General features: G+C 37.3%; 1 protein-coding gene across 1 annotated transcript in view; it reads right to left on the reverse strand.

The window, feature by feature from the left end:
• The window catches only part of kif26ba (kinesin family member 26Ba), a 383,822-nt gene that overhangs the window by 40,750 nt on the left and 315,786 nt on the right, over positions 1-27,286 (reverse strand). Inside the window, exons 6-7 of the mRNA XM_028796933.2 lie at positions 16,269-16,475; positions 13,741-13,834 (exon numbers count right to left, since the gene is read on the reverse strand). Of these exons, the coding sequence (XP_028652766.2) occupies positions 13,741-13,834; positions 16,269-16,475 (301 nt within the window). The remainder of the gene's footprint in view (positions 1-13,740; positions 13,835-16,268; positions 16,476-27,286) is intronic.

Raw genomic sequence — 27,286 nt, forward strand, 5'->3', positions numbered from 1 at the left:
CTTCGCCCCCAGGTTAGGTCAGCACTGGACCCTCTCCAGTTTGCCTACCAGGCGAGGATTGGAGTCGAAGATGCAATCACCTACCTGCTGCACTGTGCCTACAGTCACCTAGACAAGCCAGGAGGAACTCTCAGGATTATGTTCTTCGATTTCTCATGTGCCTTTAACACTGTCCAGCCAGCCAGACTAGGGATTAAGCTATCGGAGATGCAGGTGGATGCTCCCTTAGTTTCGTGGATCATGGACTATCTGACAGGAAGGCCACAGTTTGTGCGGCTACAGGGCTCTGTGTTTGATACCGTGCTGTGTGGCACTGGTGCTCCACAAGGGACAGTTCTGTCACCATTCCTCTTCACCCTGTACACTACAGATTTTAGTTACAACACAGAGGGCTGCCATCTGCAGAAATTCTCTGATGACTCTGCAATAGTTGGTAGTATCAGACATAGAGAAGAGACGGAATACAGGAAGGAAATGGACAATTTTGTTGACTGGTGTGAGCTGAATCAACTGCAGATCAACACCAGTAAAACTAAAGAACTGGTGGTTGATTTAAGAAGATCACAATCTCCAACCACTCCCCTGTCTATTAGGGGTATGGAGGTGGAGATAGTTGTACAAGTACAAGTATCTAGGGGTGCATATGAGCAATAAGCTAGACTGGTCCAGGAACTCACTGGCCATATACAAGAAGGGTCAAAGTAGGCTGTATTTCCTACGCAAGCTCAGATCTTTTAGTGTCAGCAGCACTATGTTGCGGATGTTCTATGACAGTGTGGCATGCAGGGGGAGCAGCATGAGTGGCAGACATCAGGAGACTAAATAAACTAATTCAGAAGGCTTCCTCTGTGGTAGGAGAGAAAGTGGACAGCTTGGAAACTGGCAGATCAGAGAATGTTGTCTAGGCTTTGGTCTATTATTGAAAATTCTAAGCACCCACTTCACAGTGTTGTGGTTGGACAGAGGTGCGTTTTCAGCAGTAGACTGACTAGCATCAAGTGCTCCACTGAACGTCACAGAAAATCCTTCCTCCCCACAGCCATCAGACTGTATAACTCCTTTTCCGGTCACTCGCCCATACTTTAAGCTATTATCCTTTTTCTTTATTGGATATCCAGGTACATTTTTCAAGTACTTGAAATATGCAACATACTATCTGTTCTTGTGCAATAAATTGTCTTCTCTTCACATGAAAATAACCTTATTTGTTCTCAGAATGTGCAATATTAACTTAAAGTGCAACACTCTGCACTCTAGTTTGATACTTACATTTATTATATTATATTTACATGATTACTTTATATATGTATGATTACTCTTACTGTAACATGTCCCTTGTCTGTTGTTAAGTTGTAACATAAGTAATTTCCTTTGGGATTAATAAAGTTTTCTGATTCTGATTCTGAAGAATGACACAAACCAACTCATAAACATGCTGCCTGATACTATTTGAGAGCAGTTTGCAATATGTAAACCACCACATTGTTAAATGGTGTAGAATGAGGTTCACAATGTCTTGGCTCTTTGATTGAGACACTTAGCTACTAAGCATCTTCAGACCATTAGCCAACTGAAATATTTACATTTAGTCTTTTTTATTTACGTGACTTTGATGATTTACACCTTTATCTTGACTACATCTGTATTTACTATTGCATTAAGTTTTGCTTTGTATTCTGTCCATAATGTTCTGAAAAGACTTCTGATTTTATTTATGTTATCTAGGAATTCAAAGAACAATAAAAATACTATGTCATGTTTCAATCATAAGGGAAGTATAGCTAGAAAATGCTATCTGTGACTCTTTCTTAGTAAAATTCAAGTCGAAGGGACTTGTTTATGAGTTTCCAAGATGGATGCGGAATATGAAAATGCATATATCAATAGGAATGTACAGACAGACATAATCTCACTTTAGCTCTCAATCTGAAGAACATCAGCTTTTATTGATGGGGTGCTTTTTATTTTATGTCCTTTTGTAATATGGGAGGAAAAAGTATCAGTACATAAAAAGAATCTGTCCACAACTGGTCCAGTCTCCTTCAGTTTATCTCGGAAATATGTTTGCCATGAACAGACATAAAAAAAAAAGAAAACTGTGACACTTTAGATTAGGTACAGCAAAAATGCACCTATTACTCATTTACAATTATGTAACAAGACCTAAACAAAGGCTACTTTTAGTCTTCATAACACTTATAAAGCATCAGTGGATAGGTTATTCATCTCTGCAATGCGTCCGACTAACAAAACTTCACTTTCAAGTGGTCTGAGGTAGCTTAACTCTGACACATTTCTCTTGATATTACATATTTAATATAAGACCTGTGAATCGTTCATATTAACAAGTAACTTTGCCATCATGTCAATATGCCACATTGCAAAGAACTTATTTGCTGATGTTATATACATGTTATGAAGACCAAAAGAAGCATTTGTTAAGGTCTTCTTACATGCCTGTAAGACTAAATGAGCAAGGAATTTGTTTTTGCAGTAAATAAACTAAAGTGTTACCAAAAAAACAAAACAAAAATATGTAAAATAAACTCTAAAAGAAAAAAAATGTTTTTAGTTAGGAAAATAATTTACACACCAAAACTACATTTCTATGCAGTTATGAACTGAAACTCACCACTTTTAATTTCATATACTTAGTTGTGTTTTGGAGCTGCACGGTTTTTGCAGTGGTAGTGCTGCTGCCTTGCAGTTAGGAGACCTGGGCTTCTTTCCCGGGTCCTCCCTGTGTGGAGTTTGCATGTTCTCCCCGTGTCTGCGTGGGTTTCCTCCGGGCGCTCTGGTTTCCTCCCACAGTCCAAAGACATGCAGGTTAGGTGGATTGGTGATTCTAAATTGTCCCTAGTGTGTGCTTGGTGTGTGAGTGTGTGTGTGTGTGCCCTGCGGTGGGCTGGCGCTCTGCCCGGGATTTGTTCCTGCCTTGCGCCCTGTGTTGGCTGGGATTGGCTCTAGAAGACCCCCGTGACTCTGTGTTAAGATATAGCAGGTTGGATAATGGATGGATAGTTGTGTTGTGTCTAAAATTCAAATGTCTCATTCGCTGAAAGCTCTAAAGCTATAATACGATGTCAAAATTTTCCATTTGAGGAAATTGACGGCAGCACAGAGAACTTTCTTTGTTATGGATAGTACAGTTAAAATAGGCTAAATCCAAGCATCACTGAAGAAAACATTTTGAAAAGGTTGGCTAGCATGCAAGTTACTTTGTTTTTTGATTGATTTGTTTATAATATTTGAAAATCTTAAAGCTGTCTGCACCCCAGGTATGTGATTGATGTGCGCTGTGATGGACTAGAACATCATCCTGGGTTTGTTTCTTTTACTATAACGACTCTCTGAACAATGACCATGGCCTGAATAAACTAAATTGGGTATTGGACAGATGGATATCAAGGCTAGTTCATAGAAAACAGTCAACCCAACCAGCATTGTTGTGGAACATGGAAAATACCTGATGCTCAAATGAAAAGGTCATGGCTCCGTGAGACCCTCATATTGGAATAACTGGATTCAGTACATGGAACAATTGATTTTTGTACTTTAATCTTCAATTCATTTAGCAATAATAAAACATTTAGATAGATTCGTGAATTTTTTTAAATATTCTGCTGCAGAAGAGTGCCATTGCTTTTATAAATTTCTAATAAAGAAGGCTAACTAAAAAGGTCTCATTGTATGTGTTCAGTTTATGTAGGTTTTTAATGACATGCTATAGAGTGGTGTTAGCATAAAAATACATTCTTCAGCATGAATCAGCACAGAAAATACCTACAAATATATAAGAATTAATATAAGAAGGCATTACGCATTTTTTGTTCATGGATGTAATAACCAGTTCTGCTGAATGTACTGCAATGGCTAGGAAAGTGCAATGTTGACTGTATACAAAGGCCTTTCTTTGAGAGTACCTGCTGGGAAAGCTGATATAAAAAATAGACAGTGTGGGTGGTTGTACTTTAACCTTTGTGTGTTTGTTCTGCATTTATTTTTTTGTGTAAATAGGTACATGGCAGAACATTGCCACCTCAGAACACTGATTCAAAGCCAAGATATCTTATATTTATGCTGTCCCTGTATTAATACTGGATTTCTCTAAGTCCAAATGTATTCCATTACGTTGATTCGTAATTCAAAACTGATCGGGTGACAGAAAATGTGGGTGTCTGTGTCAGTGGGCTCTATTTTGTTGAAAAAAGTCAATCACGATTTTTAAGTTCTGATTACCAACATGTATTTATTTTAATTTAAATTCAGGATTTCTTATGATTCATGTGGGAAATAAAAGATTTTATTTTTGCCGTTCAGTGGAACAGTTCCTAATCCCTGCTTAACTTCTAAGTGAATAATAATAATAATAATAATTCATTACATTTATATAGCGCTTTTCTCAGTATTCAAAGTGAAGGACTTTTCTAAATTTATTATTTAGTCTCTGGTGTTTCTAGGACAGGCTCAAGCTTCTCAGGATTGTAAAAAGGATTATCAAGCCAGATAATGGACAGACCGTGTATTTGGTGGTAATACTGTAGCTAATGTTTAACTTCAAACTTGGGCTGCTCTGCTAACACCACAAAACAAAATGTGCTTTATGATATGCTACATATTAAGTGTCGATGTTGTTGACATTTTCTTTTTTCCCTTTCCATTCATTTCCCTTCATTACTTTTTGTAGTGACCTTTTGTATTAAGAGGGGAAGCCTGAAGAAGAATCAAGCGCCCTTCTATGGCATCTTTAGTGTGTTGACTATGGGACGTGAAATAAAGTATTTCTTGACTACAGATATTCTCTGTTCAAACTTGATGGTGTTTGCTTGTTTCTAAGCTGTTGTCTTACTTTCAGGTTTATAGTCATAATATTGATTGATTCATAAATGAAGTCCCAACAGTCTCATGGGCTGCTACAGAAAACAGATATCTAAACGAATCGCAGTCTCAATGAACATTAAGATGATAACAAAGTCTTTTGATTCTGTAGTAATTTGCAGTAACAGCCAGTCAACTCCCTGCCAAGCTAACGTATAAAAGTAAAACTGCAGCTTATCCCACTGCATTCTGTTAAAATCTGTCATTGATTCTTAAAGCCATCCCTCCATAATGGTGCAGTATTTAATCTCCAGCTCTGGACTTACACAAGTATCTGTTTATTTAAGCTATATAAATAAATATTTGAAAACGCCTATAGCATTTTAGAAACCTTATGTCTGTATCTGTTGTGCTGTCATAGCAAAGAAAAAGAAAATGAATTAGCAGTCCTATCAATGTGGCACAGCACAAATAACAAGGTATTGATCTATTGCTCATTTCCTCTCTGTAACTAGTCATTTTTATAACTGATTGCTGTATAGTTCTTTGCCATTTCAGCCATGTCCCAATTAATTGATGCAATGTGCCTTGAACATTTTATTGGTCTGAATAGCCATTTCTAGCCAAAAATGTAATAATACTGCTTATTGGATATAAGACCAAAGAAATTACATTCCTGATGTGGAAATAATGCAGAAAAAACAGAGACAAATTTATTCTTGTCTTAAACATTTAATTGAGTGGCACACTATAAGGAAACATGTTTTATTCATTCACTTTTCAGAAAACAATGGAACAATGCAGACAAGAAGAAAGAAGATTTACAAATAGGTAAATGACCAGGTTTTGCAAAAATGGTCAACAAACGCTTTAAATGAATAAGGGGGTTGGAAATCAGCGTCAAAGCAACTGCCAAATCTGTTTATATCATTGCCCATAATAATGTCATAATACAAATGATGATATGTCTGATTCACATGCAGGCGTCTTATATAAAGAAACACATAGCCTCAAATGTTAGTACTGTAGATTAGCAATTAATGCACAGACAGCAGTGCCTGTTACTTGAAATCTTTCCATAGACATTTATTTAGTTTAGCATTACACTTCTTAATTTCTATTTTATGTTTAATTGTTATTTAACCAAACACGGAGTGACAAAAGGAAATATAGGAAAAAACACAATCATAAAAGTAAGCCAATCCATCCCACACCACCTAGCATGAGCCAAGGAGCAGATACTGTAGGATAACCATCTCTGAAGAAAAAGAAGCAAATGAAATCAATCACAAGAACATCAGAACAGCAGAAAAATGGTGACGAGAACAGGACATTATCCCTACAAAGCTTGCCAATCCCATCCACCTAATTCCAACAAAACAACATCAAGTCTAGTTTTGAAGTTCCCTAAAGTCCTACTGTCTACTACACTACTTGGTAACTTAGTCCATGTGTCTGTGTTTCTCTATGTGAAGAAAAACATTGCAAGATTTGTGCAAAATTTACCCTTAACAAATTTTCAACTGTGCCTCCGTGTTCTTGGTGAACTTCACTGTACAAATAACCTTCATTATTTTAAACACTTCAGTCATGTCACCTCTTAATATCCATGTATTTCAAATGAAAAGCCTCTGCCCCTTTAACCTTTCACTACAATAAAAGAGAGCAGCACTGAAGGAATGCTGAGTTGTGAGGCAACAGCAAACCAGGATTTGAACACCTGACCCAAGAAATGTGCAGTTTTCAGTTGATTTGCTGGATGATCTATTAATAAATGATGTAGACTATTTGACATGAATTAACTTGTTGAAGGAAGATCTGAAATTGTCTACCCTAAAGGGCTTTATGGCCTCCCAGTGAGAAGCAAGACGTTGTCTGGCTGCATGAAAACCATGATAATTTATGTTTGAGAAAGTTAAGAGGCAGTATAGACAGGTCAAACAAAAGGAAGACTTGAGATAAAAGCATAATATTTAAAGAAAGAAAAGAATATAGAGAGTGAGCAAAGCATAAGAAGAAAAGAAAAAACAGGAGATACTGTACAGTAATCCCTCACCTATCGCGGGGGTTACGTTCCAGAGCCCCCCGCGATAGGTGAAAATCCACGAAGTAGCGACCTATATTTATTTTATTATTTATACATATTTTAAGGCTTTATAAACCCTTCCCACACTCTTATAAACCTTTCTCACTCTCTTGTTAACCTTTCCCACACTCTTATAAACACTTCCTATGCTCTTAAACACTTTCTACATTCTTAAACACCGCAGACCAACACTGCACACTGCACGCAGCGATCAGACGTCGATGTGTCTGCACTCGCTTTGTGAAGGGGGGCAACTGAACTCACGCTGAGCAGAAATGGACTTTGTGCTGCTTCTGCCAAAATGCCTGCTTGTCGCTCTGCGCGTTCGGAAGGAGGAGGAGTGTGTGTGTGGTTTTGTGAGGGCTGAACGCACGTTCGCTCAAACCCCCCTCCCCGGAGGCGCATTTCGCATTGTCAAGGGGGTGGGGAGCTGAATGAACGCTAAGGAGAAGTGGACTTTGTGCTGGCTTTGTGCTGCTTGTCGCTCTGCCTGTCAATAATTTAAAAGCCTGTACATCACCAATTTTCCTGTCTCACTGTCTTGTCTTGCGTGAAGTTAAAATGTTTTATAATAGTGAGATGTTACTCATATCCTTAGCCCGACATCCACATATCATATGTGTTAACAAAGTGTGTTTTATAAGTTTACATGTGTTTAAAGCATGTGGGATGGGTATTTTAAGGCTTAAGCTATAAAAATGTTTATTTATATGGTCTTTCTATATCGCGGATTTTCTCCTGTTGCTGATGGGTCTGGAACATAACTTCCGCGATAGGCGGGCAATCACTTGTATTTAAAAACCCGCGAAGTCGTGAATCCGCGAAAAGTGAACCGTGAAGTAGCGAGGGATTACTGTATACACTTTCATATTTTTGCTTAGCAGACACTTTTATCCAAAGTGACTTACAAAAAAGCTCAACATAATTGAGCACATGAGTCTTCTGGGTGACTGTTAATGTCACAGTTCAAGGGTACAAATTAATCATCACAAGTGAAGAGCTTAGTACAAAATACAAGCTAGTTACTATTTCAGGTTACAAAATCTAATGTCTAATATTAGACAGACAGAAATTCACCAATCAAGAATGTCTTTTTAAAATTGAGGAAGTCAGTTTTCCAAATGGAGGTAGGCAGCTCATTCCAGCAGCTACAGACTACACATCCAGAAATCCCATCTCCAGACTTCTTTCATTAGCAGACCTGAGAGGTCAAGAAGGGTCATAGGACCACACAAGTGTGTCCACATATACAGAGCTGATTAAGCGTTAAGGTATACCAAAGAGACAGAAATGGTGTCTGTGGTGAGGCCCGTCATGTGGTGTTAAGAAGAAGCAGGGTAAAGTCCATGAAGAATTTTGAGTTGGGTGTACTTTTACTTGAGGTCTATGCTTGGCGTGTGCTGACCAGCTAGCAGGTGTGTTCACCAACATTTTCAATCTCTCCCTGAGGCAGTCAGTGGTCCCCACTTCCTTCAAGGTATCCACCATCATTCCTGTCCCAAAGAAACCGGTGGTCTCCTGTCTGAATGACTATCGCCCGGTTGCACTGACATCGGTCATTATGAACTGTTTCGAGCAACTAGTCAAAGGTTACATCTGCTCCTCCCTCCCTGACACGCTGGATCCTCTCCAATTTGCTTACAGAGCAAACAGATCGACAGAGGATGCCGTTGCGCTAACAATAAACACTGCCCTCACCCACCTGGAAAGAGGAAATACATATGTAAGAATGCTGTTCATAGATTACAGCTCGGCATTCAACACCATCATCCCCTCAAAACTCGTCTTGAAGCTTGATGACCTTGGGTTGGGGACGACCATCTGCAGATGGATTTTCTCTTTCCTCACAAACAGGCCCCAGGTGGTGAGAGTAGGCAAACACACGTCCTCATCACTCATTTTAAACACAGGAGCGCAGCAGGGTTGTGTGCTTAGCCCCCTCTTGTATTCCTTGTTCACCCACGACTGTGTTGCAAAACACGGCACAAACACCATCATCAAGTTTGCAGACGACACAACCATCATAGGCCTTATCACTGACAACGATGAGACGGCCTACAGAGAGGAGGTGCTGGCATTGAGTAATTGGTGCCTAGATAACAACTTGTCTCTTAACGTCAGCAAAACCAAGGAGATGATTGTGGACTATCGAAAACAACAAGGCAGAGAACACCAGGCCATCTACATCAGCGGCATAGAAGTTGAAAGGGTTAACAGCTTCAAGTTCCTCGGAGTAAACATCACCGAGGATCTCTCGTGGACCCTTCACATAGACACTGTGGTCAAGAAAGCTCGCCAGCGGCTCTACTCCCTGAGGAGGCTGAGGAAGTTTGGCATGAATGCCAACATCACCTCAAACTTTTACAGGAGTGTGGTTGAGAGTCTGCTGACGGGCTGCATTACCGTCTGGTATGGGAGCTGCTCTGCCAGCAGCCGGAAATCACTACAGAGAGTGGTGAAGGCAGCAGAGCACATCACGGGCAAGAGTCTTCCTGCCATTGAAGACATTTACCTCCATCGGTGCTTGCGTAAGACAAGCAGCATCATAAAGGACCACAGCCATCCAGCACGCCAGCTGTTCTCCTTGTTACCGTCTGGCAGACGATACAGGAGTCTGGCTGCTCGGACTACAAGACTAAGAACAGCTTTTACCACCAGGCCATTCGACTCCTCAACAGCAACACCTGAACACTTGCATACACTTACATTACATCTACTTTGCACTACATCTACATTGCACTATTCACACACACACTGTACCTGCACACACTCAGAATACTGACTGGAACATGCATCTGCACTTTATGGAATATGCATTTGTACTTATAAAACATTATCTGTGCAATAACTGTCATTTGTACTTGCTGCTCATTCAACTCATATTGCTCTATAACTTCTTTTAACACATACACATTTTATTTTATATGGCTTGTCTTTTTTTTAACTTGTAATCTTTTTTTAAGCTTTATTGGATCTAGGCTGAGTGACTTGTTTTTGTCGTCATACACATTTCATTGTATGTTGACCCTGTGTTAACCTATATATGACAAATAAACCTAAACCTAAACCTAAACCTAAACCTAAACCATTATCTAACACCATACAGAATATACAGTAGTATCTTAATAGAGAAGGAAAAGGCAAGGGGAAAGGTCACTTTACAATAATGTAATTTGGGGGAGAGGTTTATATGACAGTTTACAAAGCAATGAATGGAATGGAGATAGGGGTTTTGCTGGGAGAAAAAGAATAAGAAAGAGAATGTGACAGATGAGTAGGTATCAGAGTAGTATGAAGAATTCCACATATCCTGAGCACTGATAAGAGTTGAAGGTAGAATAAGAAAGTGCTACAAAAATCAAACCAAACCTGTAGAAAGTGAAACATCATGAGCCTCAAAAAGCTATCATACAGATCACCCAGCACAGTAATCCCTGTGTACTTCCAAGACTGAAATGTGCAAAGCCAGTCACCTACAGAAAGAGTGAGGTTGTTTAAGATTGAGGTTTGTGTGTGTGTGTGTGTGTGTGTGTGTGTGTGTGTGTGTGTGTGTGTGTGTGTGTGTGTACACCATCTTCAACAAGTGTAGGAAGCTTTCCATGTGATGCCATGCACCGATGGCATATGACAAAACAGGATGAAAGAGCCAGGAGGTTTTATAGTCTACAAAAAATGCAGAAAGGCTAAAAAAATAGAATTTTGGCTTGTGCTAGAGCGACCAAGCATATGGCACTATAGACAGCTATTAAACCATTGTGTGAACACGCATCAGATGATTGTATGCAAACACAATGGTAAATTGCAGGTGTTTAGCAAAATATTTTAATTATAAGAAACCATGTCGTTGCTTTATATATTTTCTAGAGATACTCTTCATACATTATAAGAGCTTTCTGAATTCATCCATGAATTTTCCTAGTCCATTCAGACAATTACAGGGTTGCATGAACAATAAACCTCCACAGTCAACATCTGCCACAAGGAAGAAATAGTGCACAGCCATGTCCATCAATCCTGATCCCAGGGCAAAGGAGAGATGTCAGTGAAACTAACCGACATAGCAGAAGTATTGTAATGTATGTAAGTAATAACACTCAATCCATGGCAATCAATACTTATGCTTATATGCATTTGTTGGGAAAGGATAAAACATCTTTCTTTTAAGATAGATAGATAGATAGATAGATAGATAGATAGATAGATAGATAGATAGATAGATAGATAGATAGATAGATAGATAGATAGATAGATAGATAGATAGATAGATAGATAGATAGATATTCTCAAAGCTGTTTACTTCAATGAAGAGGTAGTAGCAGGAAAGTTGGTGCAGCAATCACTCTGGAGAAGGTGGTAGCAGGATACACACACACAGATTCACATTGGAGATAATAAATTATTAATTATTATTAAATTTAAAAACAAACAACAAATTTACTTAGTTGCAACACATACAGAAAAGCAAGCCTCCAGCTACAGTTAGGTCCAGAAATATTTGGACAGAGACAACTTTTTTCTAATTTTGGTTCTGTACATTACCACAATGAATTTTAAATGAAACAACTCAGATGCAGTTGAAGTGCAGACTTTCAGAATTTAATTCAGTGGGGTGAACAAAACGATTGCATAAAAATGTGAGGCAACTAAAGCATTTTTTAACACAATCCCTTCATTTCAGGGGCTCAAAAGTAATTGGACAATTGACTCAAAGGCTATTTCATGGGCAGGTGTGGGCAAGTCCGTTATTAGGTCATTATCAATTAAGCAGATAAAAGGCCTGGAGTTGATTTGAGGTGTGGTGCTTGCATGTGGAAGATTTTGCTGTGAACAGACAACATGTGATCAAAGGAGCTCTCCATGCAGGTGAAAGAAGCCATCCTTAAGCTGCGAAAACAGAAAAAAAACCCATCCGAGAAATTGCTACAATATTATGAGTGGCAAAATCTACAGTTTGGTACATCCTGAGAAAGAAAGCAAGCACCAGTGAACTCAGCAATGCAAAAAGACCTGGACGTCCACAGAAGACAACAGTGGTGGATGATCGCAGAATCATTTCCATGGTGAAGAGAAACCCATTCACAACAGCCAACCAAGTGAACAACACTCTCCAGGGGGTAGGCGTATCGATATCCAAGTCTACCATAAAGAGGAGACTGCATTGAAGTAAATACAGAGTGCAAGCCACTCATAAGCCTCAAGAATAGAAAGGCTAGATTGGACTTTGCTAAAGAACATCTAAAAAAGCCAGCACAGTTCTGGAAAAACATTCTTTGGACAGATGAAACCAAGATCAACCTCTACCAGAATGATGGCAAGAAAAAAGTATGGAGAAGGCATGGAACAGCTCATTATCCAAAGCATACCACATCATCTGTAAAACACGGTGGAGGCAGTGTGATGGCTTAGGCATGCATGGCTGCCAGTGGCACTGGGACACTAGATAGATAGATAGTGTTTATTGATGATGTGACACAGGACAGAAGCAACCGAATGAATTCTGAGGTGTTCAGAGACATGCTGTCTGCTCAAATCCAGCTAAATGCAGTCAAATTGATTGGGCGGCGTTTCATGATACAGATGGACAATGACCCAAAACATACAGCCAAAGCAACCCAGGAGTTTATTAAAGCAAAGAAGTGGAAAATTCTTGAATGGCCAAGTCAGTCACCTGATCTTAACCCAATTGAGCATGCATTTCACTTGTTGAAGACTAAACTTCAGACAGAAAGGCCCACAAACAAACAGCAACTGAAAGCCGCTGCAGTAAAGGCCTGGCAGAGCATTAAAAAGGAGGAAACCCAGCATCTGGTGATGTCCAGGAGTTCAAGACTTCAGGCTGTCATTGCCAGCAAAGGGTTTCAACCAAGTATTAGAAATGAACATTTTATTTCCAGTTATTTAATTTGTCCAATTACTGTACTTTGGAGCCCCTGAAATGAAGGGATTGTGTTCAAAAAACGCTTTAGTTGCCTTACATTTTTGTGCAATCGTTTTGTTCACCCCACTGAATTAAAGCTGAAAGTCTGCACTTCAACTGCATCAGAGTTGTTTCATTTAAAATTCATTGTGGTAATGTACAGAACCAAAATTACAAAAAAGTTGTCTCTGTCCAAATATTTATGGACCTAACTGTATGTGAGTTCAGCAGCCGATAATTAAACCACTTTTGCAGTGGTTGCTTGTCTTAACAATGGAGACCTTCTGTTTGTGCTAAAATCCAGGATAACAGAATAGTGTTTTCATATGTAAGGTGCCTTATGCATCAATCCTTGTCCTCCTTAAATGGTGAGAAATTAAAATTACAGGTAAAAACCACAAAGCTAAAAGCTATCATGTCAGCAGCACATTACCGCTAAAGTAAAGTGCCTGTTGTGTCCAGCATGGTGTCTTCCAGCCTTGTAGATTTCACACTTTTCCATATCTATGAGGCTGGGGAGACAAGTTGTCCAGACCATGGGCTACTTATATTACTAAGTGTCATAACCATAAAAAGAAAAATCTATTTTTTTTCCCTGAAGCTAATTCAATCAATACAGGTTTGACTCTCATTATTCCTCACTGAATCATTGCAAGCATACCTGAGTACCACAAACTATGTACCACAGGTGATGTTCTAAATGTTTTTAAGACTGACAACGAGTAGATGAAAATAAATGCTGCAAACCAAGTAGCTCCCACCATGCTATTTCTGCTGATATAGGCAGAAAATAATTTATAGGAACATATCAGAGAAATATCTGGAATTTCATTATTCTGTGTTGAAAGATGAAAGCATGCATTTGCTGTCTAATGCAATCAGTCAGGAGGTAGTCAGTAAAACAAAACGTTTGCCTCACCCAGCTTAGAGTGACCAAAGCAGAACACACAGCCATCCGCTCCGTTCACAACTGACTGGATGACTTCCGCCACGGTGCCAGCACACACTTCAGCCTGTTAAGAAAACAAAGTAGGGGTTTTTCTCATGAATAGGCAAACACAATTGAATGGCTCACTCAGGATCTGAAAAGGCAAACTTCAAACATGCCAGCACACAATATGAGCGTGAACAGCACAGACAGTAGGAGGTAGAGTTCTGGAAGAAGAACCAGAAGGTTGCACAACAGTCAAACATATTTCAGGCATACTGAAAAAAATCAGTTTCCTTATAGACAGTATTTTCTGTTCTTTGTATGCTTCATCAAAGAAGAAGTATTCATCAATTTGATAAATTATTGAAAAGACAAAATAATTGTGAGGATTTCTTTTGGTGTCTTCTGGACAAAGTTTATAAATAACGAAAGTGTACAAATATTGAATAAATTTAGTCAATACTGTGATATCAGCAAATACACTTTAGCAGTCAGTGATCAATTAAATAATTAGGCATGATTACATTGATTATTGTCATATTTTAAACAAATTATAGTCAGATACAAACATACATTCATGATATATAAACAACACATAGCAGTAATATGACATTGATCTGCAAGTCATGTTATTTAGAAAACAGCCAACCACCTTACTAGATATTTTAATTTTGTTAGTGGTCCCCAGCTTACTAAGTAAAATGGGTTATGAACATAAAAAAGAAAAATAAAAGAACTCAAAAATACCTATTTATTTAACATAAGACAAAATAATGTGCACTAAAATGTATGATGACATTTCACCTAAGGATGTGTGTGAAGGTGAGAGAGAAATACAGTAAGTACAGTGTAATATAACTGGAAAGCCAAAAAAGGAGGTCCCTCCACCCCTATTCAGAAGGTCTTGTCTTTCATGATTGAGACACAGAAGACTTTTATTTTTGTCTTTATTTCACAAAGAGACCCATTAGAAATCAATTTTAAAGCTGTTTTTCACGCAATGTCAAAATGTACACTTATGCCATGGTTTTATATTCGGCAAAACCAAATACAGACAGTTATGAACTGAAACATGTAGAAGTACTACCACAGCAGCATTGAGATCTGTGTATTACTTTGTCAGAGAGTCTCTGGAAGGGTGTTACTTGAAGAAGAAGAATAATGTGGTCTTAGAAACACAACTGCCATTTTTCTTCATTGGTAGCATCCAGTCTTATCATCATTTATTATATTACAATAACTTTTGAGACTGTCTTCAAATTAGAAATTTCAGTTTTCAGAAGCCAGTTGTGTTGATGGCAGTGAGTTGAATCACTGATCAGCTCTAGCTCTTTGTTTTTCTGCATAATGTACACAAAAGTTATTTAGTAAGTCGCTGCACCTGGAAATTCAAAATGTGGTCGGTGACAAACTGAGTAAGGCATCAGAAAAAAGACTTTTGGAGTCCTTAAATGAGGCTCAGGTAATTATCTGAATATATTAAGCAAATGGCCACACAAGAGATACCAGAAACTTTGGGTAGAGGGGACATCAAATCTGAATATAGATAAGTTAAAGAGAAATACTTTTCAAAATTATGACCTGGCACTTTTTCTTCATAGCTTTTAGTTGTGCAGAGATAACTTCTTTACATTAAAATCATCCACACAGATTCTGATACTAGTCTTTCCAGTAACAAACAGTGGGTATAACAAAGAACCAATACTGGGGTAACATCACTTCAAGAGAGGCCCACTGAACCAACAAGCTAATTAAAAAGGCAGTTATGGAACACACTCTGGACCCCCTCGAGGTCATCGCTTAGGAGATAATTAAAACAAAATTGAGGGCCATTATGAACAACATTGCACATCCTCTCTCTGACACACTAACACTGAGTGCTTTCAGCCAATGAATCAGTCCGCAGAAGTGTGTTAAGAAATACCACTGGGGCTCCTTTATGCCAACAACAATACACTGGCATAATGACTCACTGGGACTGTGACAGACAAGTCAGAAGTTTTTTTTCTTTTTAATTTTCTATCTATCTATCTATCTATCTATCTATCTATCTATCTATCTATCTATCTATCTATCTATCTATCTATCTATCTATCTATCTATCTATCTATCTATCTATCTATCTAAAGAAAGTTCTATTTACCATTGCATAGCAAACTAAAAAACAGATTCCACAAACACTTTGCTCTTCATTAACTGAGTCTTTTGGGTGAGTTACAGTCTCTAAAGTGAAATAATTTGGTAATAAAAGGAATCATTACATAAAAGAACATATTCTTGCAGTTGAAAACATTTATTGTAATAGTCAGTTGATTGGTCCAGGAGGAAGTCCTATCATGCTTTATCTGGGATAGGTTTAATATGACTTGAGACCCTGCATGAGATTAACTACTAATGAGAATGAATGACTGATGTGATTGAGAGTGGACCCCATATCTTTCATTTGACTGCTGTATTGTATTCAATACTCTAGAAATAAAAACTCAATTCAATCCTTACTTAAGTAGTTAACAAACCTGTGAGGCATCATGAGGGAAGACAGCATCAAAAGCAAACATTTTTGGTGGAACTTGGCTTCCTCGCTTCTGTGTAGAGTTTGGAGGACAGTTGCTCACTGGATCAAAAAGGGTGATCTGCTTCTTACGAGGATCCACTTTCAAGAATGAGCTGGATTCTGAGGTATCTCCGGCTGAGACTGGGTATATTCGGAGCATCACTTTCACCTAAAAAGAAAACAACACAGATTTGAAGATTACCTATGATTTCACGCTATAAATACAAAAACAGAATAATAGTAACTTACAGTTTGCTTTGGAATGACTAGTTGCTAGTTTTTTCTTAACAAATTTGGAATGTCTACACACCAGTATTGCCAATATTATATGTTGAAGGGTGTGGGTAACAATGATCTTTTGAAAGAATTAACTTGTGTGGTAAATTCACCTCAGCTAACTCATGTGTTGATTTGTCACCACTTTCAAGGACATAGAAGATTAACAAATTTTTTTTTTACACTGAGGAGTTAAAGATAGGACTGCTAGAAGCTCAAAAACATCCATTCTATTGCTTTAACCACAATGCAGTATACATGCTGACAGCCAATATCGACAATGCTGCTGTTCCTTCATGTGAAAGCTGTGTGCTCCCTGCAGAGACTCTGAAGTGATTTTCCTAGTGCTGACTCACTAATAGTAAAGGCAGCTCACCTTCTGTTCATTCCCTACTCACTCTGATGAAATAACACAGCATAGAGTTAACTTACTTCTTTTAAAGCAGTGGTTGTCAAACATTTCTCATCACTGCACCTTAAGTAACAATTTGCTAGTGCAGATTCACCCACTCAAAAGTACTCTTGGAGTCAGTGGAAGCCAAAGTAGAAAAATGCTCTGCCTGAGTCATTTGACTCTAATACCTATTGAAAATATTTTATTTGTCAATTACACTTTAGAAAGTTAGAACATTAAACTTTTCAAAAGTTTATTATTGGTATTAAAAAAGTTAAACCTACCACTACATTTCTCTGGAAAAAACAAAAAGCTATATTGGCTGCCATTGATGCCTGGTGACTTTAGTGACCTACTCCGTGAAAAACCCAAACTACAAAGAGGACTATTTCATTTTTGTTAGGTAGAATGCCCAGAGGGGACTGGGCGGTCTCGTGGCCTGGAACCCCTACAGATTTTATTTTTTTCTCCAGCCTTCTGGAGTTTTTTTTTGTTTTTTCTGTCCACCCTGGCCATCGGACCTTACTCCTTTCTATGTTAATTAATGTTGTCTTATTTTAATTTCTTATTTTGTCTTTTATTTTTCTTCTCTCCATTATGTAAAGCACTTTGAGCTACTTTTATGTAAAGCACTTTGAGCTACTTTTTGTATGAAAATGTGCTATATAAATAAATGTTGTTGTTGTTGTTGTTGTACTCTATGTTCAATTTTGACACCTTGAACCTGTTCAAAGTTTCTTTGGATATTATATTCACTTCCTATATTTTTGTGTACTTTTTCTGGATACCCATGTTAAACCAGTTTTAAATATAATATTAAAAATCTGATTTGCAAATCAAATTGAATATAATTATTAATATACTGTATACTTATATTTCATGAGCACTGCTCAAAATGATTACTAAGTAGCCAGTGGAATGTTAATAAAGAAATTAGATTCTGACCCAATACCGAATCTGAATAACTCTCTCCAATCTTGAAGAAAAAATGTTTTATTCTCAGAGCTACATTCTTATCCTAAAATTCACAACCTTTATGAGAATTTTTTCAATTTGACTTTCAATTCTGTTCAAGCACAGAGAAACAGAAAATGTGCAGAAAATTCTATCTTCCCATCCACTTTTTTTACCCACTCAGCTGATTTAGGGTCACAGGCAGTTGCAGCCTATGCTGACAGTACCGGGTAAAAAGTAGGAAGCAGCCCCAGCCAAGACAGGACGGACGCTGACATTCCCACCCCGACTCATACAGAACAAATTCAATCATTAATCCACCTCATCCACATATCTATAAGATATCAGAGAAACCTGGAGTACCTAAAGAAAGCCTCAGATGGACACAAGGAGAATGTGCTAACGCCAACACAAACAGTGACTGGCCCAGGATTTAAATCCAACCACCTGGAGCTGTAGAACACCAATGCCAACCACTGCAGCTTCATGCTGTAAACGTTAGTTTGATGTTCTCCAAATCAGGAAATGGTGTAATAATTATGATTTTGGACTTTAGTTTAGCTTTTGATATAACAGATCACAGTACTCGATTAAATGGCTCAGGTAATTCAGTTGCACTATCACCCATTGTTGTTTGGTGACTTACTTTGTATTTACGGGGAATTTTTTTCAATATCTGCAGATGTTTGACTTCTGATCTCACACACTTCTTTCTGCATTTTGATATTATGGTCCTCAGGGTTTGGGGTTTCCACTAGATGATGTCATTTACATAACATGTTCAGACCCTTTAAATTCCAAATCAGGGTCACACATGGCCCAGAGCCTATCCTCACATGAGTAGGTGTAATGTAGAAACTAACTCTTAATCCGCTTCATGGACCACTCATACCCATGCCCAGTGGGGGCCAAACATGCTTGTTTTTGGAGATTTGTAAGGAGGCTAACCACAGCGCCGCACCAGATGTCATTCAGAAATGCAAAAACTATTTTAATTTGTATACTTGTGATATTCAGATGTACTTATTAATAAAACTCAATCATACACCTTCTAGTGTCATGTTAATTAACTGTTTTAGCAGTGGCTGAATGAAAGTTCACTGGAAACTTCCATAAGTATATTGCTTCTTTTTGTTTTATTACATGGCAATTAGATTTTTCATTCAATTGTATTTCTATACATTAACTATATTACTACATATGCCAGATGAAAATACCCTAGAAAAAAAAGAACATGCAAAATTATTCACATGTTGGTGTATTCCAATTTAAACTTACCTGTCTTGCTTCGGTGTGCATTTTTATAAAAACTTACAGGTTGAATAAATAAAATTTTAAATACAGAATTAGAAAATTATTAGCATACACTGTATACTGTTTGCACACATTTTTAAAGGTGAAGAGTAGAAGCTACACTTTGAGTAGTGAGAAAAGCACTATATAAATGTAAAGAATCATTATTATTATTACCAGAGTATAGGCTTCTGAATTCTTATATCAGAAATATGCCATTTGGAAGAAAGGCTTTCTGTGTTTTGCTGGTTTCTATCTTAAACTCACAGCTACAGTCATAGCATCCCAATCCCTAATACACAGCACTATAAAAAGCTGCTCTAGAAAATAGATTAAATAAATAGATGGAACTGCTATACCAATGAAATGGAAGCTGAACAAATGTGCCTTTTGCAACACACAGCACAATAATATTGTTGGAAAAAGTAATGTGAGCTACTGTAATCATACAGCAAGAATTGCCAAGAACAATGCAGCAGAACACAATTATACTGTGCGCACAAGGGATTTTTTTTTTGCTTGTCAACAGACCTTCTTAATGAGTCACAAAGAAGCTGGCATGCTGTTTAAAAGATGGGTTACTCTTTTCAAATTCCTTCTTCAATAATTCCATCAACCATAAGCTCCCTAAGCTCAATGTAAATGGAATCTGCCTTTATACGACATGACAACACTGCTATTAGGGCATAAACATTTGCTTGGACTTCTTGGAGTTCACATAATGTGCACATTTTTAACTGACGGGTTTATGTTGAATTTTGTGATCAGCCAAAGGGCCCATTACCTTGTAATTACAGCTTATGATTCGCTCGGTGTGAAACCTGATTTAATAAAAAAGCCTGAGAATTCACATGTCCCCAATCTCCTTTCAGGCTCTTTGAAAATATAATATAGTTTTACCCACCTTTAAAAAATATACTTTCTTGTTGCTAAACTGCGTGTGGGACTAATACAGTCCTGAGTCAAATTTCAGTTTTCAAATGCTTTACTTCACAATGTGAACCCAGTGGCGATATATTTGTTTTTCTTCTCCTTTCAGGGTGTCTCATAGTTTAAAATAACAGATATGATCTGTTTCCACTCAGACTTGCTTAGCTATAAAGCACGACCTTGTCCTGTCTGAAATTGTCTGCCAGTTGAGGTAAAGCAGAACAGTTTCTCAGCACTTTGGTAGATCCCTGCCTCATTTCCGTAATCCCTTTGTTTATTAAAATTATTCTTCTGGCTGGAAACATATTTAAAAAAAGGGAAAAAAACTTACAGTAAGTAATCTTGTCAGCCTGTTCATGTAATATGTGCCAGTGATCCCCTGCTACAGCAGCTGTAGTGCAGTTTAAAGGGTACTTTTGAGCTCTTCTGCAAGAGTGCACATCTCCATCCATCCATCCATCTACCTTCCAAACCCGCTTACCCAGACCTGTTGCCTGTCCCTTCAGCTGCTATGGGATATATAGAACTATGAACCCATATGGGTGAACACGATCATCCCTTACAACTGTTCTGGTTTCTCAGTACTGACGACAGTCTGTCTCATAGACAGACATGGATTCTGATTGCTTTAAGCCTGATACAGAATGTGTTTGCTTTATTTTGGCACCTGTCTTTTGTGTAAAGGAAAGTTTTTCCTCATTGCTGTCTTCTAGTCATTGATTTGTGAGTAAACAGGTGTGGCAACAGCTAGATATAATTTTATGACAGCATCACTGTTGCTAATATTATGTGTAAGCTTTATATAATATATTACATTGCAGGTGTCACATATGTGCATTTGAGGTTCGCTTTCCAGATTCATTGGAGGTAAGTACTACCACTCCGGGATACTAGGGGGCACTGTTTCTGACGGTATCATCTCTTTTTCTGCCCACAGTCCTAAGAAAACCGCCCACTGATGGTAATTTACTCTGCCCCTTCTGGTCTTTCCATTATAAAGCTGAGAGGTAGTCTCACTTCAGGGAGAGCAGAACAAAGAATGGCGCTTTTACCTGACTACTGACCACTTTTAGAGAGCCCTTAATCTTCTTGTTTACTCTTTGTTTTTGCATTTCTTTTCATTTGCTAATATTTCACATGTCATTCAGTGTCTGTTTATTTTGGATGTTGTTAATATTAAAAGGGGCTACCCAATTGGTGCACCAACATTTCCTCTGGGACCAGTGTGTTTCCTTGGTCTACAACACATGTGATACCAGAGCAGTCTCCTTATAAAGTATTATGTAGTCATAAAACATAAATTGTTTCTGCAGCTTTCTTATTTTTCGGACCTTTTTAACATAACTTTTTAAATAATCTAGTAAATCTGCAGTAGGTTGGCACCCTGCCCAGGATTGGTTCCCTGCCTTGTGCCCTGTGTTGGCTGGGATTGGCTCCAGCAGACCCCCGTGACCCTGTGTTCGGATTCAGCGGGTTGGATAATGGATGGATAATCTAGTAAATTCATTTAATCACGTTTGGTAACACTACTACTACATAGCTCACAAGCTTTAAACACATCTTCATGTCTTTTATGGCCTTCAGCTGAAACTCTGCAATTTCTTTTATGTTTCTTTATTTAATATTGTTCTTAACTAATCTCTTAAGAAACTTTTTTCAAATGAAACAAAAACGATACTTAATGCATTAATTACAGAATGTGTATGAAGATGGAGGTGTCCATGAGCTATTTGTGTAATGCAGCTCTACAAATTGTACTGACAAATGGATGTTTAAGTGAGAGAGTAAATTTACCTTTTACCTGATATTCCCAATCAGTGAAAAAAAACAAGCTAATAACAAAAAAAGTTTTCTTAGTATTTATAATTGAGACTAAAGATTTTAGATCTTAGCCCCTTTGGACATGATATTCTCTGCTACCTACTTCTTCTAAATCCAGATCAGCAAGTACTTCACTCCAAAGTCCACTTTCATTGTCCTGCTAATCATACATTCACAGACTGAACAATGTGGAGGACCCCCTTGAGAGGCTTGTACTTCATTCTTTTTGTTACTACTCAAAAGAAAGAAAGGGGCTATACTGTGAATTCACTGGTAAACAGGGCTTCATTTGACAGCAGCTCTCACTTCAGTAGCACTTTTGGGACTAATGCTTACACTACTGCAACCATTGCAGCGTTCTCTTGCTTTCTTGATAACTTCTACTGTCACTCAAGAACACGATCTATAGGTGCTTAAAGTTTTTTACAAGGGGTGCTGCTGACTGTCCTTTCATTCTTAAATTTTGAGAGGACCCTGGCTAAGAAATACTCCAGTGTGCTCCTGTCAAAAGAATCCAATTGAGGCTAGGTCTTGATATCCTCTCAAAGAAAATAATGAACATGGATCGAATGCATACCTGATGGAGAAGGAAGCCGACACTTTCAAGTTCAACCTGTTATAATGACAGCTCTCAACACAAGAAAGTAAAATGAGAGAACTCATTAACAAATGTGTATGTTTCAGCTATTAATCTGATTCTGATGATGGGGCGACAACTAATTGTCTTGAATAAAGCAGGCTGCTAAAGTATTGCTCATATAGATTTAATAACCATATGTTTAATTAAATATCACAAAACCTATATGGAGTATTTTTGATTTTGAAGTACTGCAGTTTTGGTGATAAGCAATGATCATGCCATACTTTCTTTTAGGATGTACTGGGATTCACATCCATGCAAAAAATTGGCTTTTGGGAGAGCACAAAGGTTTTATGAGCAATTAATTACAAGGGGTTTTCTTGAAAATTTGGCACTACATGGCATTAAATAGAATTCGCCTAATTAAATGAGATAAATCAGACACCAAATTTTATGGAAGGAAATTGGCTTTTCATGCTTCACTTCCTGTGTGCCATTATTCTTTTATTGAAAGCTCTATGCAGACTAATCCCTTGTAATTAAACTGCTTAAAAGATACCAATTCAAGATTAACAAGGCCACTCAGACTTACTGCCAGAAGCCTTCATTTCAGTCAGAATAATTAGTCACAGACTTACAGCAGTGTCAGCCCTTGTACAGTTGCCTAATAAACATTATTAGTTCGTTTCTTTGGACCTCTAACATGGTACGATACTAAATTCATTTGTCATGCCAACCTGGAGTGCCTTATGTTTAACATTCTACTTCCTCTGCCATGCTGGGCTCATATGAACATTAACTATATACAGTATAATATAAAAAATAATGTAATTTGATGTAAGACCTAAAAGAACATGCTGAGCTGCTAATGTGAGCATAGGATAAAAGTCAAATTTAGAGTTATTTCTTCACTTGATATAACATGCCATATAACTTCTAGAAGAATAGTATGCCAAAGATATTTTAATAGGCAAGTATAAAATGATTAAAAGACAGCTGGAAGATAAAGCTATAAAAGCAGTGCACAGAAATGTTGATAGACTCAACAGTAATATGGACCAAAAGGAGAAATGCAGATCAAGCACAGCTACGGTTAAGACAATGAGACAAAGTGATGCATTATAAGTAGGGGCTTGAAGATATTGTACACTATGATGATGATAATCTAACCATGAATGGGAAGAAATGATGACAAATTATTGAGGATAACCAACTTCACTTGACAACAGGCTTTAGACGAGTGTGGACTCATCTTGTTCTCCTCAAAAAGAACATAGAGGTAAACCAACAATACATTGAAATAAATCAAGCCTGGCCAGAATGTGGCAGTATTGAAACTGAGGGGTGTACAGGAGTTTCCAGGTTAAGGTAGTGATGTTCACTAATAATGGCAACAGAAAGTGATGCCATGCTGCATGTTGATTAGCACTTGCAAGTGTGAATGTCACCGTACTCTGGACAAGTGACAATGCTGAACCCATGGACCTGTGAAATCAGAATAAGAAGGTAATTTCTTTTTGTGTCCTGTTCCATCAGTGCTCAGACTGTACAAACATGTGCTGTATCTCAGTGATCTACTGCATCTGTGAAATGTTGTCACCTCATGAAAAGTTCTATGTCACACATTTTTGTATCATACAAGATACTGAATAAGAGAGTAGGTGAGGGTAAAGTATTAGGCAAAGTGTGAAACAAACAATACACAAAATACAAAGATAAAGATCTGTTAATCCATTTTTAGATGTTATTATTGTCAAAAACAAATTTCTCAGATTTCATATGAAATAAGGCATAGGGCTGTGCAATAGGACAGTACATAGTATCTAAATATTTATTTGAATGTGAAATAGTCCATAATAATATTTATGATTTCAAGCAATAGAAACAGCACATAAAGCAACAAATAATTAATGCAAGTGAATTTTTCAAATTTCATGCAAAACTATTCTGTTAGAAGAAGTGACAGGCCTAATAATCTTTATTCTGTTCTTTCACAATAACATGTATTTATTGCATTTCATGTACAGTCTTAACAAAAACTATTGTCACATTAAAAAGGTTCATGTTTAATAGGCTTATTATTGTCATATGTGTAGAGTACAGTAGAATTCTTAATTGTATTCTTAATTCAACACATTGCCACTCTGGCATAATAATTAGTGAGTAGAACAACCTTACTGCGAAATCCTATCTTGTTGTATGCTTATTTAGTGATTCCATTTTTTGGGGTCATTTAGCAGCTGAATAAATTTAGGGACTGTTAAATTTGTAGTTTACATTAATTTAACAATAAACTATAGCATTGCTTTTTAATGTCAAAAGGAAAAATAAGAACTCTTTACTAGAAGCATCTCATTACTTTAATCACTCTGGAGCCTACCTCTAATAAACAGCCTACTGCATTATATATGCTCTACTAACCTTTTCAAATGAGCTACCTTCTATTATATGTTTCAAAACTATTAAGTACTGCCATATATCTAGACGTAAACCCATTAAAGGCATACAGCTGAAGAAGCAGGACTTTTACAAGCCTTCATTTCATAAGTCATGACATCATAATGTACTAACTAGTGAAACATTTCAACTTATAATTTAATCTGCTCTATCCCAGAGATTTACAACAAGTTCTTTTTACCGGTAAAACATCTCAATTTACAGTCTAATCTGCTCTATTACAAAGATTTACAAGGTATGTATAAGTGGTCTGTTTCCTTATACATTCATTTTATGATGTTTCAAATGTTTCAGTAATAACAGAACAGTGCATGTACTATGACAAGTCTTAATTAAAAGATATATATGTTAAGTAGAGTACTATGAAAGCTGGTTTAAATTCCTGTCCTGCCCACAGTAGACATAAAGCTAATACATTCTCCCTGTGACCTATCAATATGAAGGTAAGGTTTTATGTCTGTAAACGTAGACAGTATAAGTGAGCATAATAAATATGAGAGTGAATGTGAACCCGTGATGGATTCCTGGGCCATTCAAAGTGGCTTCTCACCTCGACACTGTAATGGAAAAAGCCCATCTTATTAAAAAAACATATCACTGAAACTAGAAAATTATAACGACATGCACATCAACAATGTAGACAATGCCGCCAGCCACTTTACTCTCCTCACACTTGCCTGAAACTTCCAGTAAAGCAAACCATGAGCTCAGATATGACAGTCATAATCCATAGTGGAACAAGATGGCACTGAAAGTCTCCATTGCTTGACACGTTTGACTTGATGTGTCTTTCAATTTTTCAAAATTAAGATAAATCAGATAAATAAGTTAATAAGTATAGTGTGAAGTATAGTGTAAAAAACAAAGACATGTCTTAAGGCAGTTTCCCCCTTTCGCATAGCTGCAAAACATGCAAATTAATTAAAGCACAGAAAGAAACTACCTTATAATTAATTGATAATCAAACTGTAATTACATAACTACAGCGAAATCACTTACTAATTAATCAAGTTAAAATGTAACTGTGGAACAGGTCTAATGAAAACATAATTATTTAACAAAATATGACCATACACAATAAAAATCAGTAATGCAATACCTAAATTAATAATTACTCTATGCCAGCACTACAGGACCTAAAAGTTGTCAGATATGATACCACAATGCCACTAACCCACACAACATGAGCAGGGCTCAGGACTGGGCAGGAAAATTAAAGTTCTGATTATAAGCTGTGCGCCTGCCAAATAGCTGGGATGTGTGCTTCTGGTAGTGGAAATGCAGCCTCTTCTCGCCTCAGTGCACACTTTCATGACCTCAAGAAAGCAGAGAAAGGATTTTCATTTTCTCTTAATATGCAAAAGGCAGTTATAGTCAGTTTGGATGTCTAGGTGTAGGCCTTTAATTCGCACTGAATAAATGAATATTTAAAAATGGTTTGTAAACTAGACAAGAATGAATAAAGGCAGGTGACAGAATAAATAGCATTTGGTGTGACTTTGTTGCATTGTTACTGAAATATATTATCTATCGATAATTTTACCTTATGAAATTTGTATTGAAACTCTAAGTCCCAATTCCTGCACCTGAAGGTTTACCACCTACTTAAAGGAAAGGTGCACCCAAAATGTATAATTTTTGTATAATACTTCTCCATTGTAATGGTGGTGTATGGTGGTAATGTAGTGGTGGCTGAGAAAAAAAATGTAATCTCATGTTTTCATTCAGAAAGGAGAGTAAAAAGTTTATGATATAAAAGAAACCAATAGTGACCAATGTTGTACAATGACACACAATGTGAAAAATGTCCAAGAAAAATAGAAAAAAAAAGTCATGTTACTTATGTCACATCATCTACATATTAGTAATCCAGTTGAATGGTCAAAATGTGAAAAACACTTGATTTTTTAGTAAAATAGTGTTAAATATATACTTCCGGAATAATCAGCATAAATCATAAACAGGAAATTAAAGCCTCATGGGAATAATTTTATGATTCAAAGATTCGTCTCATCCCCTCATTCCTTGGCTGAGTCTTATTTGTCACTGTACAGCATTGGTCATTATCGGTGTCCATCATACAATTTTTTCTCTCCATTCTGCATGAAAACATGTAATTAATTTTTTTTCTCAGCCACCAGTACAAAATACATGAGGCAAGTAACATATATAAAAAATATGATGTTTGGGTGGAGTATTCCTTTAAGATTCATCTAAATGCTACACATCTCTGTATAAAGTGATAAGACATCCATCTACCCAGCACCTGTACCAT

Source organism: Erpetoichthys calabaricus, chromosome 3 (genome assembly GCF_900747795.2).
Source record: "Erpetoichthys calabaricus chromosome 3, fErpCal1.3, whole genome shotgun sequence".
NCBI lineage: Eukaryota > Metazoa > Chordata > Cladistia > Polypteriformes > Polypteridae > Erpetoichthys > Erpetoichthys calabaricus.